The following is a 15,000-nucleotide window of genomic DNA, read 5'->3' on the forward strand; positions in this document are numbered from 1 at the left end:
TGAGTGAAAAAGCTTGCATACCTCTTTCAGATTATGCTAATAAGTTAGAGCCAAAGGTCAAGAAACGTTACCTCGAAAAAATATCACCGATTGGGATCGATCCTGTGTTAATCGAGGGCAAGAACTTCCAACCCGATTGTTTACCTCCGGTGGAATCGACGGATCTACTTTTTTACCTTGTCTTAGAGACAAGTTACTACACAAAACAGCAATTTAAAGCATTTCGAAGCCTTCAAGCGTACAACCAGATGGTATCTGGATTTATTTCAAGTGTTCAGGGCCACATAGTCAAGGATAACTTTGTAGTTCTAGCGAAGGTAAGACATTCGCAGAGAATGAATGAGTCGTTGATTCCAGTGTGGATTATTACCGAAAAGCAAGGAACTATTATTTCTGCGCATTGCTGTGGCTGTAAGGCTGGTCTTGGGGAATCCTTCTCCCATGTAGCTAGCGTACTCTTTTACCTCGAGGCATGGACAAAAATAAATGGAAAAATGTCATGCACAAAAGTGAAGTGATCGTGGATTCTACCTTCGTATGTAAAGGAAGTCGAGTACGCAAGAGTTCGCGATATCAATTTTACGTCAGCAAAGAAAATGAAAACTGACTTGGATGCAACCTTAGATAGGGTTTTCGACATATCGCAGGGCGATAACCTGGCAGAGGAGCCAAAAATTGAGTCAAAAGGTGTGACAGCTCCGTCAGAAGAGGAGATGAATTCTTTCTACGCTGAACTGAACAATTGTAAATTCAAGCCCATAGCCCTCAGTCTAGTCCCTCCATTCGCCGAGAGCTTTGTGCTAAAAAGCCGCGAAATTCCGACTGTTCAGGATTTGTCAGATCATAAGTATCAAGATCTTGAATATCCCGAACTCCTGCAGGTTTGTTTGGAAAAAGAAATCGAACTTTCCGAGGAACAAAGACTGCAGATTGAGGAAGACACAAGAAGCCAATCAGAGGGAGCTAACTTTTACAAACACCGAGCGGGAAGGATTGGAGCGTCTCAAAGCAAAGTAGCCTCGCACACAAATCCAGCATTACCTTCACAGTCTCTAATTCAATCAATTTGTTATCCTGAATTAAACAAAGTATTTTCTAAAGCAATAATGCATGGGTGTAAACATGAGGGACTAGCAATCAGTGCTTATGAACATGTTATGAAGGAGAAACACAAAATTTCAAAATAGTAAAGTGTGGCATGTTCATCAACAAAGAATACCCTTGGCTACATGCTACCCCAGACTTTCTCTGTTCTTGTGACTGTTGTGGAGAAGGGTGTGGAGAGGTTAAGTGTCCTTTTTGCATTGACAATTGTGACTTTGAAAGCTATGTTTCTAAAAGTTCGTCATGTTTGAGAAAAGACAGTGCTGGTAATTTTTGGCTTAAAAAAGAACACGAGTATTTCTACCAAACACAACAGCAGCTTTTCACTGTGGAAAGAAAGTACTGTGACTTTGTTGTGTGTGCTTTCGATGAGTGTGGTCCCACCAAATTTTTTCACCAGCGAATTCTCCCTGATGAACAACACTGGAATTCTGTTTTGCCCAAGCTCACCAAATTTTGGAGAACATGCATTCTGCCTGAAGAGCTTGGTAAATGGTACACTAGGAAGCACTTTATGGCTCAAGTCCAAACTGATAAACAACCAGAACCAGGCGGCATTTGCTATTGCAGAAGAACACTACTGAAAAAGGTGTCCTTTGCTGTAATTCCAAATGTCCTATTGTTTCTTTTCATTTATCGTGTCTCAAGATTGAAAGCATTCCAAAAACTTGGTACTGCCCCCACTGCAGAAACTTACCTGAGTTCAAGAAATTAAGGAAAGCCAAAATGAAAGAATCAAAGGAAAAAAAGGATCCCAATGTCCCTAACCCAGCAATGAGCTACAACTTCATCTGCGTGTGTAAATCAAAACCCAGTGAATCTGAAAAACTGCTACACTGCCATAATAAATCATGCGAGAATGGCAGGTATTTTCACCTTAACTGCCTAAATTACAAGAGGATGCCTAACAATAGGCAGACTACATGGATCTGTCCATCTTGCCGCAAAAAGGTGAAAGTGAGACGCCCACATAAAGATGATGATGATGATGATGGTGATGTGACTTTTATTCAAACTTTGTCCACACCAACTGAGAAGTACAAATCTCTGATGAGCCTTGGTGATAACGAGTTCAGCCTAATTTCATCACCTACAGGATGGCTTGATTGTGCTATCATACATGAGGCTCAAATTCTCTTAGCAAATATCAACAAAAACATTAGTGGATTTCAGAGACCAACACTTGGTCCTGTAGGGCAGTTTAATATTGAAACTTCTTACTTTGTACAGATTCTCCATGTCAACAACAACCACTGGGTATGTGTTAGTTCCATCAACTGTGCCTCGGGCTACGTTAATCTAGTGGACAGTCTGTCCAATCCTGTACCATCGCAAGAAATTGTGGACTTGGTTAAAAGCTTACTTGGCCCCAGTTACAAGGGAATCAACCAGCTGCCTGTTCAGCAGCAACTAAATACGAGTGACTGTGGGGTGTTTGCAATAGCATTCGCCACATGTCTTGTGTATGGGCAAAACCCATCGAAAGTACGTTTTAATATACCAATGATGCGCCCCCACTTGCTTAATTGTTTCAAAGCCCGTGCTATGCAGCTTTTTCCAACCATTTAACTAATAATATATACTCAGGGTTCATAATAACATTCCAGGTCAGTCTGTTTAGAGCAGGGTTAAGCTATCACTGATTCAGCTCATTTGCGAAATATATACTTTTGTCTTTATTTGGCTCCAAAATAATATTGTGTTTTAAAATCCAAATTGAAAACCCTGACATTAATCATCTCTAAACAACAAAGCCCTGGTGTTATTATCTCAATCAAATGGAACAATTCCAGGGCAAAGGTTTACTAAGGCAGAGCAGACATTGATAATCCTGTCAATCATAGGAGTCGATGCTTCTTGTGTTCCATTAGGGTTACACATCAAAAAATCAATCGGAAGAGTTCCACTTAAAATAGTATACTTCCTTCGCAGAAGACCAATGACCCGTTCCACATGTATTCGCACATTAGCTATGCCCCTGGTTTCTTCCACATCCACTGGGTCCAGTTGTTCTTTAACACGAGTGAAGGCAGGAATTGCCAACTGTGCATGCCTAAACATAAGGGATTCTTGAATGGTAAACCCCCGATCTGCCAGGACAAGGTCGCCTGGTAACAACTTGTCTAGTATGCCACAATTATCTGTCAAATACTTGTCAGACGTTCTCCCTCCCCAAGCTTTAGAGACAAATGAAATTGTTGCCTGTGGAGTTATGCCTATCAAGACCTTCACAGTGTTGTGATGTTTGTAGTTTGAGAATGTTTGTGCACGTGCCATTAGGTTTGAAGGTCTGTCAATAAACACTTCAAAACAATCGATGATTACTGCAGTCTTCTTCCCGAACAAGTACTGAAAGCATCGAGGCATGGTTCGCCACAATTCCTCACGTTCTGGCCACTTAATTAAAGGCCGCAGCCTTACGTCCATCACGACCATCCACGCCTGGAATGTTCTTGACACCGTAGAAACCGAGACATTAAATCGGTAAGCGAGATCTTCCAAAGGCATATTTAGTCTAAGCTTCATCAAGGTCATGACAAATTCTTGAAAACGAGTAATATGTTGGGCCTTTCGAGCAACGAAGGGATTAAGTCGAAGGAAAACAGCTTTTAACGTGTCAAGCGAAGGTAATCCGGTATAAAAATTTACTTTCTTGTCGTCGTTCCGAAATTCATCTTCGCAAAATGGTCGCTGCGGTGGCGCTCTAGCTACTAGATAGTCAAACTCCTCCGTTTGTGTACTGGAATCGACACACGTTGGAGGTTCTTCGGCAAAGGAAATATCTGAAATCTGTTCACCCGGTTCATTCAACTTAAGTTTCTTTGCTGCGATCTCCTCTGCAAGCACACGTTCCCTCTCTTCTTGCTCCTTTCGCTTCCTTTCTTTCTCATTAGCTCTCTGTCCTCTTTGTGATGCTTGTTCGATGTTTCCTCTCTCCACACTCTTTTTATGGCCCAGGTTTAAAGTCGGCACCCAGTCAACGTTGTATTTGTCCCAACTTTTTGCTGCTCTTCCTGAGACGAAATGGCGGCTGCATACACGATCATTTGCGAGAATCTTTTCGGTCAAATCAGACCGACTTATTGCTGAAATCCAACGCGATCGCCGTTCAAAGGATAATTTTTCCGCTTCTTCTCCTTAGTTTGTGACTACTGATGGGACTCGAGCAAAATGAAGATCTTTACCTGGAACGCTTTCGCTTCCACAGCCAACTATCATGCAAAAAACCATCTTCACAGTGAAGACGCGACTCGGTTTGTTTACAGTTTTACTCCACCAATATGGCGGCGTAGCGACCATTACTAGGCTTTTGGTCACGTGAGTGAAAACGATCTATATATCTGTCCTGATTCAACATGGCCAGTGGAGAGTTGAGAGTTGGCAATAACTAGAACTTAGCTCGGGGGACTGATCCAAGGCCTGCTTATACCTGAAAGCGGGCCAACCTATCAGAGAGCTCGAGGCTGCAGCATAACTGGGCTGCCAAGTCTAAAGCGAGACCCTACACTGGGGAAAACAAGTAACCCACCACCCCCTTGCCAGAGAGGAATTTACTAGATAACCCAAAATTTCCAGGGGTTGTTAGTTCATTGCTGAGCTATCCAACACAGCTGTGCGGGAGGTTGCCCCTCCCTAGCCTCAAATTTCTCAATGGAGAGCCATGCTTTGTCAAATCTGCACAAATATACTTATTAATAATATGGATTTTGTACCACACTTAAACCAGCGCTCCAAGCTCATTTTTTCAATAAGTCGCCTTTTGGCGACCTTCATTTTTAAAATGGTCGCCAATGGAAAATTTCGGTCGCCAAAAATTGTCGTTTCATTAACGCAAGACACTTCATGCTACTTACATGAAGGAGCTACTGCTGAACGTTGTGTACGGAAATAAATCGTGTTTTTAACACTCCATTGTTACTTGCCTGTGGGTTGTAAACGCAGTACAAGATGGCAAAAAGAGGCAAAGACATTTATGAGAGGTAACCAGAACAATTTACTACAAAGTCGGATGTTGAAACCCGGAACATGTATTTGCAGTGATATCATTGAAACAAATCTGATGAGATACGATTGCGTGAAAATACATTTGTTTGTACCGTCTACTTGCTAAGAAACATCTTTCTTTAGCTAAATCATTGGCATTGAAACCACTCACATATGTAAATTAAAACTTGAATCAAGAATAACAATAACAATAACAATACTTCTGGCCTAAATAAACGTTTCTTACTTCAAAGTTGATGACAAAAATACTGTTTCTACAGGCGAAATGAAACTTGCCTGAATAACTTCCACTCATTGTTGACGTATATCAGCATCAAGTTATTCTTAGTTATGCGAATAAATATCTATATACGGTTTTCTAATCACGAAAAAGCAGTACTAACACTTGAATTTATCACGACAACGTATTCAGAGGAGAATGTAAAATATACATTTATCGCGATTCGGTGACTAACTGCATTTACCAAAACATCGATCAACGGCGCTGATGTTTCAACAAATTAGATTGCTGGTTTACGTTGGTACTTTGTCTTGAATGATAATATTATAAACAAGTAAACAGATTGGGGATTTAAAGTTTTGTACAGTGATGTAACGTTATTTGTAGGTGGCGCTCAAAGAGTTCTGTTCATGGCGTATAGAATGGTCTTCGAGGTTTTTTGGCCGAAGAAAACCATGCAGCAACAGCTGGAGCCGGATCGTAGTCAACGACAGGAGGACCCTCAGCTGAAATCCTGATCAAAGATTCAGTTGTCTCGGGGGCGAGGGAGGCTCGATGGCAATTCTTGATTCGTTTCTGTGCCGAGATTGCTCTCTCACATTGAGCGGCCGAAAGGGGAAGCACAAGGAGAATTTCAACAAGGCACAACACATCCTTCAGTTCATTCCTGTACGTCTCCTTTGTCATAAGTGTGGCCCAAAGATCATTGTATCCTTTATCCATGAACTCAGAATGGACAAGAATCTTCAGGGACAGCCACTGAGGTTGAATTGCACCTGTGTTACATCCAGAGGAGACAAGTGGAACTTTGAACCAATTGATTCAACGTTTGACTTTTTCTCTGCCGAAATCAAGAAGGGCTTCCATATCTGTAGGCCAAGCATCATGGTTGAAGATAGTTAAGTCTGAGATAACCCCATTAACTGTAGCAGTTTTCTCAGACTTGTGCTGAAGCAATGGCCGAAACCTGTCTTCAAGTCCTTTCAGGCAAAGCTGTACTGCTTGCTCAATGCTTTTGGGAACCTCGTCACTGCCAATGTGATGAACTTTGGAAGCAATGTTCCGAACATTGGCTGATCCTGATTTGGTAAGTTGAATTCCCTGAAACATTGGTGGCTCACATTGCGTTTTTGCGAAACTTGCTAGAAGGGTTTCCATTCTTCCACCGGGAATTGGTCGTTTAGGCAGGCTCTTAATGTTTTCAACTGTTTCCTTTAGAATAGCAAGAGCGCTTGGAAGTATTAAGTCATTTCGTTGGAAATGCAGGCTTAGTTTACCAAGAATCTGAAACATATCAGCAAGAAAATGGCAAAAAACAAGGAAGGAAACCTTTTTCATAGCGCGAGCAACATTCAATGCTCTGCCTTTGATTTCTGCTGTAGGAGACGTTGAGGCTAAGTGCTCCATGTGCTGTAGAACAGCTGCATACTGCGATTCATCTTTTGCCAAATCTCCATCCTTCACTGGTTGAATGAACACGTCAAGGGCTCTGCTGACATGTGGTAACCACCTTGATCCTTTCACTCGAGTTGGCTGCAACACGTCAATTCCAAGCTGGCTTCCAAGGGTCTTCAAATCACGCTTGCTTTTTGGGCTGTAGTGGTATGTTTTCCACACCAAATGAAGGATGTCGTAAACTTGAGTCACCAGATGGCAATCCCGTTGCATGCTAAGAAGAGCAAGCTCCAGGCGGTGAGGAAAACAGTGGACTTCAAGCAAATGGGGAACATCCTTTTTAAGTAATGCGGAAACACCTCCTTTATGGCCCACGTTTACAGAGGCGCCATCAGCCCCAAATCCAGTCAACTTTTCCTTCCAGTTTGGTACCTCTAAATCACCGAATGCTGATTCAACTGCCTGGACAAGACCTAATTCAAATAAAGGCAGCAATTACTTAATCTATAAGCTTGGCCAAATACCATTTGAAACTTGTTTTTTGTTCCTACGTCAGCTGTTTTACTGTAGTTTGCATATAATTTGTAAACAAAAAAAATGGCAGCTCTGAGTTTTTAAAGTAGCACGATTCAAACACACGAGATAGTTTGCGAGAAATTAAAAGTTGCAGCAGAGTCTCCTTCGATTTTCCTTGACAAATGTTAATCTTCGGTTTCTCCCAAACAAATCTCTTGTTGTGCTATTTTATGTCTTTTAAATAGTCGAGAACAAAATGTCAAGGCAAGGCAGCTGAGGTAAGGGGTCAGCTGTACACAAACAACCTGCTAGCTAGCCCATACAGGTGAAATAGGTTAAGTCGCAGCCGGGCCACTAAGCAATCCACACGGCTGGCAATTAACTCTGTATCATGACGCAACTAAAAGTACCACTACCCCCCCCCCCCCCACCCACCTTCCTGGATTGAAGTAAAGATCGTTACAGACTAATTTTTACCTGTTGCATTTGCATTTTCAACAGCTTTGTGTCCAATTAGTCGAGTAACTGCTCGCCCATTCTGTACCGTCTTGCAATGTATGGTCTCATTCTCAATACCGGACACATCTGAAGCACCATCAGTGAGAACAGAGATAAAGTTGGCCTCCTGCAACTTTTTGGAAACGTCGTCAGCAAGAAGTTTTGCAATGACGCCAGTCATTTCGGCACATTTTGTATCGTTTGTGTATGTAACACCAACTTCCAACCCGTTCTTTTTCTGTAGCTGCACTAACCCTTTATATTTCGTGAAAGGAAGCTCCTCCTTTGCAACAAAATACGCTGTATTTATTTTGATCGTCATCTCTTTTTGCGCATCTTTGTCGTTCTGACTTCGCATTTTTTGGAAAACTGCACTTAATGGTCCTTCCGATGCTGGTTTCCACTTACCAAGTACATGGTCTCGTGCGCGCGTGTGACGATGGCTCCTTCCATGAATGACAAAGTCTGTTTTGCCTGCTATTTCGGCGCCAGTCTCTTGACAAAATGTGCAATACATCGCGTTTTTTTGTGGATCAAAGTTTACCCAGGTAAATTCTTTCTTCCAATTGGCGTTGTACTTTCGCGTAATAGTATCACTATGTGTAGTGGAAGTACGGGGATGTTTTGTAACTTTTACCTCGTTTTCATCACTGATCTCAGATGAAGCCCTGGGCCTTTTGGTGCCTGGTTTCAGTATAGTGGCGCTGCCTTTAGACTTTGGGGAAAAAAAACTGGTGATTGCGATCGCTGGAGCTTTTTTCCCGTCACTAGGTGCAGTAACAGGAGCCGTGGATACACTAACATGAGCCGTAGCTACACTAACTGGAGCCATGGGTGCAGTAGCAGAGGCCGTGTTATCCTTGGGCGTACAAACATTACACACCACTGGTACAAAATGGTTTGGCTGATATACAGCACCAGAGCAATTGTCAAGATTGCCGTCTCTTGACCACAAAATGTAGATCGGCAAAACGTCACCGGCACTGCTTACGCGAGGATGTACCAATCCATGGATCAGTGGTCTCAAAGCGGGGTTTGTGTTTGGGTAAACAGAAAAAATTGGCCGTTTTAACACTGTACTTAATGCCATCAAATGTACAACACTGCTCCAAACCTTGTCTTTTGAGGCACTCATAGCTTCTGCTTTTACGGCTTCAACTGCACGTATGGTCGACTGCCACTCTTTCTCGCCTGCCGAAGTCAGCATTAAAATAAACAGTGTTTTCTCTGAGTAGGAACACTCCGCATTTGCTTCAGAGAGCTTTTCGTGATTAGCATAGAATTCAGCGTTTAAAAATAGTTCACAAGCAGTCAGAAATCGTAAAGTTCCATTTAGCGACTCATCTCCCTTCATTAAAACTGACACAGAATTATACAAACAATTCCTGTACCCGGAAACTTGAAGAGCCCGTAGACCACGTGGAAGATTTTCATCATCCGGAATCAATGCTGTCCCAAGTGAATCTTCTTCATAGTTGTTGCAGGTTAGTTCCGAGATGCTTTCCTCATGTTCTCCCTTTAACTTGATGACTTTTTCGGTTGCTGACAGATCGCCGCTTGCAAATAGATCGCGTACTTTTTCAAATATTCTCTCGAAGTCTGTCATTCTTCATTACTATTTCCTCAGCAAGAGCAATAGGAATAAGCAAATGACAGCCAGCTACGCGCGAATGGGGATTTCACATCAGTTTATTGACAGCAGCGCTGCGCATAAAAGACTACACAGACATTTGACCTCCAGCTGTGATTCAGACAAAGAACTCCTCTTTGTCTTATCTGCATGAGAATGTGGTGGGGGAAAGTGGTGTTGCCGAAAACTTTGATGCGGCTTTTATTGATATTTTTGCAAGGATATCACGTTTACCACTGATTTCGTCGATTTTTCACTGATTTTTTATATCCAAAACAAATCCTGCTCATACAAAGCCTTTGAGCTGACTGCATGTAAACTTTGTCATCCACCAAGGGGTCTATCTATTTTTAGTAATTGTGCACAGCACCATCAACTCCACGTGTTGCCTAACCTGCGAGAGCATCCGGTTTTTTCGGCACTAGCTTCACAAATCACAACGCTTGTGAAACTAGAGCCGATAAAACTGAATTCTCTAGCAGGCTACGTGTAGCCAGATCAGCGTGAAAAGTGCCTGACTTAACTTTTCTCAGGGGAAATTTAATATTTCTTCATGAAACACATTTACTCCAACAAAAGTATTTTTATTGATGAATATAATAAAAACAGCTTTTATTTGAAAAAAAACGCAACTTACAAGAGCGTACGACTTGCCATCTTTTGTGTCAAAAATTTACCGTAAACGTCCATGTATAAGCCGCATCCGTAGATAAGCCGCACCCCGAATTTAGAAGCGCAGATTTTGGAAAAAAAATGTAATACAATAAAGTTTGAAGTTCCAGTAACGTTCTATTGCTATAAACCAACAAGGACAAACAATCAAGGTTTCACCATAAGTTGAAATTCCTTCGATATTGAATCAAAACGAACGAGTGCTTAGTAGCCAAGCTTTAAATATGGGGAGGAGTCTGGGCCAGGGTCTGGGTATCATGACTACGTCTACAAAGATCCATGGATGTACCCGCAACAGGCGAAAAAATTCATGCTGAACTAGGAGCTTGATATTGCGGTCGACAAATGTGCCGAGAAGGTGGTCAAGGACAACGAAACAGTCGGCCATTTACCTCGCGAGTACTCGCACGTGACGGAAAGATACGCGTGGAAGTGACTGGCAGAAGACGTCACTGCAAACAGCTGTGCGGAGGAATGGAGATTCCTTGTAGGTTGGTGTTTACTTGTTCGAGAAAAGCGAAGACACAAACGGCTCCTTTGGGAGCCACCACTCATTAAAAAGTCAATGAACAACAGCAACATGCTCTCAGTTTCTTTTATGTTTCTTTACTGAGATCTTAAGAAGTTGTATGAATGTTAATTAGGTTTTTTAAAACTCCAAACACAGATGTATCCATGGATAAGCCGCACCCTTAATTTATGGCTTCAATTTTGTGAAAAAAAGTGCGGCTTATACATGGACGTTTACGGTAACTGTTTCTGTTGGGGTGGCCTGGGTGTAAGTCAACCCCCGCCGGAAGTAGTTTGAGCTCTCCCCAGTTTCTCCCACCTGAGTTTTCAAAATGGCCGCTCAATGAATTTGAAGCTGCGATACGCAGATCCTTATGCCAGAACTGTACACATATCTTGCCATGCAAGAGGAACAGATTCATCATTGAATTTACACAGAAGAAAAGCTTGGTAATATTTCTTTAATTTAACGATGATTCAGTTAAAAAGCGATAAAACGTGAAGTCAACTTTATTCTTTTGAGCTTATATCCTTTGGTCGCCAAATGGCGACTTTCGCCGATAATTCAGTCGCCAATTTTTTTCACTCGCCATGGCGACCAAAATGGTCGCAGCTGGGAGCGCTGTAAGCAAAGGTATCCCAGGGTGGATCGGGTGGCTAGCCAATCCTCCAAGATCTACCAAAACAACGTTAAGTCAATCTCTGATAAAATATTTTTACTTAATTAAAGGTGACGTCTGTGTGTTTTCTGGGAAGCTCACATAGGTGTTTTATTTCTAAGCACATTTGCAAAACTACAGTATGTGTATGCAGGGAAATAAAGTACGATTTTGTTTATTGCAAAATGGATGGAGAAGTCAAAACCAGACTTTGTAACTCCTCCCATCTCTAAAATGTTAAGATTTTATCTGCAGAATAATCTTACAATTACGGCACTTCAACCAGAGCGTAAATCAATTTCCAAAACTCTTTAGAGACATCGGATCCTAAAGTTTGCAACAAATTTGCCCAAACCTAAGGCTTAAATCAAAGGGCTCGGCCAAACCTATCATTATTCTGCGCAGTAATCTTCACACAAAGCAGAAAAACACTAAAGCTTACCTCGGAGGTTTGGTTGAACTTGAACATGTTGAAGGCTCTGCCATTTTCAGGCGAGTGTGCAACCTAAATAAAAACGCCAATAACGTGAAAATAGCATGAGTTTCCACGCTTATCTTTCCTTGAAAAGCATAAATATAGTTCTAATTGCTATATCTAAAAGTTAAATGGCGAATACATCAATTTCTTTGAAGAAATATAAAGCTGACTACTCACGTTTTCTCCACAACGCCAAAGTGCTCAGGTTAACGTTCCAGACACCAGCTCAATGCAATGACAGGCCAACATGAGCATGCGCAGAATGCTCGTCTCCGAAAAAATTACTTCCGGCCACGTATTGTAGACATCGCGTCCTCTATGTTAAAGTCCCTAATAATTGGCCCTCTACTCTTTTTGATCTATATAAATGACTTACCAAATTGCTTCAGCTTAGGCTCTCCTAGAATGTATGCTGATGACACGAATGTTACCTTTGCTGCATCTGAAATGCTTGGTCTTGAGACCCAAATCAATACTGAACTGAAAAGCGTTAATCTCGGGCTCAAAGCTAACAAGTTAAGCCTCAATGTGGGAAAAACTGAGTTTATGGTCATTAGCTCGCGTCAAAAATTGCAGTCTTTAAACGAAAAGACAATAAATGTTAATGTAGAGGCTGTCAAAATAAACCAAACAGATCACAGTAAAGCTCTCGGACTGAACATAGAAGGAACACATACACGCAACTTCAAAAAAGGTCGCTTCCAGTATCAGTGCACTTAAGTGAGTCAGACCTTTTACCTCAATGCATACCGCTATTAAAATATATAAAGGTCTTGACGAACCACATTTTGACTACTGCAGTGTTGTTTGGGATGGCTTGTCCCAACAGCTGAGTGAGAAACTACAAAAACTACAAAATCGCGCTGCTAAAGTAATTACTAAATCAAGTTATAATACGAACTCTAACTATCTTCTCAACTCTCTCAGCTGGGATAACTTATCAGTTAGAAGGACAAAGCAAAAGGCAAATTTAATGTACAAATGCGTTAATAAGCTCGCCCCAAATTATCTTTGTAACATGTTCACTCCGAGAACTCTGTCCTTTGACCTTCGTGACGCAAGTCAAAAATTGTACTTGCCGAAACCAAGAACTGACTACCTCAAGCGTAGCTTCAGTTATAGCGGAGCTTCTCTTTGGAACGAATTTCCTAAGGATATCCGCACTACAAAATCTCTACGCAACTTCAAGAGAAGAATTGATAAATGGCTCTCTGTTGGGACTCCCACACGGCAAATATGTAAAATTACTGATGCCAGGTAATAGAATAACCCCAGAACATGAAATTATCTGGAACAACCAAAATATTTTGGTTGAAAAAAAACCTTTATTTTACAAAAGCTGGTTTCATCATGATATTGTACAGGTCCAGGACCTACTAAATGTAAACCGGGAGTTTCTTTTAACATTGATACACCATTCACCTTGTACCACGGTCTTATAAATCCTATTCCAATCGAGTGGAAAAGATCAATTCGGAATTTAAACAGACCTTTACAAATCGCCTCTCCCGAAACTTCCGTGCCAACAACATATCCTAGCACTCGAACTGCATACAAAAACATCCTTGATAAAACTTTTATATCACCAACAAATGAAAACAAAGTTCTAAACTACGGATTCACCAAAGAGAACATTCACGACGTCTACTTACTCCCTTTCTTAATTACAGACGAAACGAAGCTTATTGCTTTCCAGTATAAAATAATACATAATATTTTGCCATCACGCTCCAGTTTATTTCACGCTGGCCTTGTAGATGATGACATCTGCTCTTTGTGCAAGTTAGAAAAACAATCGCTTGTCCACATGTTATATAATTGCAGCGAATCCCTCCTATTTTGGGAAAAATTTACGCAATGGTGGCAAGAAAAATTTTCTCAAACAATTGTCCTATCAGTAAATGCAATTTTATTTTGCTGGCACCAAAATGCGAACAATAAGAGAGTGCTCAATTACATTCTTATCATCGCCAAATATTACATCTTCACAACATGTGTCTGTGACCAGAAGCTGAGCTTTGAGTGCTTTCTTTTACGTTTAAATAGCAAGTTAGACGTCCTGCGTATGATAGCTATAAAAAACAAGTCACTAAATAAATTCGAAACAACTTGGGCACCTCTTTTGTAGTTTATTTATTTATTTACTTACTTATTTTGTTTGTTTTGTTTGTGGAATTACAATTGAGAAAAAAATAATAAGTAGCATAATTAGCAAATATATTGTAACTATAAATGTAAGGGTAATATTAGTACTGTAAGTAGTGTAAATTTTGTAGTTGTACATAAAATTGCATTGCATAAAAAATATATATATATAAAATATAGATATATATAAATAAAAAAAAATATGTAAACCAGTTAATAGAAAATTTTACTTAAGATGAATTTCTTCTTTGTTTTCTATTGTCATACTGATATTTGTACCGTGTTCATTCATTCATTCATTCATTCACACCATGGGGACAGACATTGAATAGTTACAATAATGGTATATCTTCCATTGTTCAGCAGGAACAGTGAAACTTGCTTGAGTTTTAACTAGAGAACTGCCATTACTTGAATTATCTGAAGCCACTGTAGTAGGTACATCATCAGTTTGTGTTGCAACATTGACAAGTATGATGGGATCAAAACAGCATTGAGTTGCTATGTCAGACAGCGATCAGCACTCCTTGAAACTGGTGGAGCATTGTGAGGGGCACTGTAGTCCAGTAATTCCATGTTTGATTTAGACTCTTGTGCCGGAGTAAGTGTACATTGGGCAGGAGTACTCTGACCATTATCAGGTTTCAACAGTTCTAGAACTGCCTGTAGTAGAGCAAAAGGATTCCTCAATGAGTATAAATAAATGCTTGTGATGCATTAAATATACCCAGATACAACAAGCAGTTAATTGCATGTACTTCACACTTTGTGTGTATGTGGGAAACGAAATAATACCTCCAACTTAATTTCGGCATTTTGATCGATTTATTTGTTCAAACAAAATATACATAGAAATACAGTCCATCGATGTATGTCTATTTTTCTTTCGTCTCTGCATCAACATAATATATAGATTTAGCCAAGCCTTAAAGCGAACCTCCCTGGTAATTTATTCTTACTGCTTGTAAGGTTTGTGAAAATAAAAGGTTTCGAATTGTCTGCATTTTGATGTTTTCGGTTGCTGCTTTAATAATTAAATCATTTTCTTTGCTTTCTTCTATAGAAAAATTCATTGCCTAACTAGTGAATCCCACGGTAAATTTTACGCTAAAAACTGATATCGCATGAAACAGGAAGTGATGAGTGCGACATTGGTTTTTCCAGTGAA

General features: G+C 40.6%; 2 protein-coding genes and 1 pseudogene across 2 annotated transcripts; 1 reads left to right on the forward strand and 2 right to left on the reverse strand.

Annotated features, from left to right (window-relative positions):
- LOC138054940 (uncharacterized) overlaps positions 1 to 2,673 on the forward strand; it is a 2,719-nt pseudogene extending 46 nt beyond the window's left edge.
- Positions 2,674 to 2,874: 201 nt separating this feature from the next.
- LOC138054956 (uncharacterized) lies at positions 2,875 to 6,052 on the reverse strand. Its single transcript, XM_068901180.1, has 2 exons — positions 5,784 to 6,052; positions 2,875 to 4,135 (listed from the first exon to the last, which is right to left on the reverse strand). The coding sequence occupies exons 1-2, from the start codon at positions 6,050 to 6,052 to the stop codon at positions 2,875 to 2,877; spliced, it is 1,530 nt and encodes a 509-aa protein (XP_068757281.1).
- Positions 6,053 to 6,151: 99 nt separating this feature from the next.
- On the reverse strand, positions 6,152 to 9,344 carry LOC138054972 (zinc finger protein 862-like). The gene is made up of 2 exons (XM_068901182.1): positions 7,718 to 9,344; positions 6,152 to 7,197 (listed from the first exon to the last, which is right to left on the reverse strand). Exons 1-2 carry the CDS (start codon positions 9,342 to 9,344, stop codon positions 6,152 to 6,154), a joined length of 2,673 nt encoding a protein of 890 aa, XP_068757283.1.
- Positions 9,345 to 15,000: the final 5,656 nt, after the last annotated feature.

This window comes from Montipora capricornis, chromosome 1 (assembly GCF_036669925.1).
Source record: "Montipora capricornis isolate CH-2021 chromosome 1, ASM3666992v2, whole genome shotgun sequence".
NCBI classification, from domain to species: Eukaryota; Metazoa; Cnidaria; class Anthozoa; order Scleractinia; family Acroporidae; genus Montipora; species Montipora capricornis.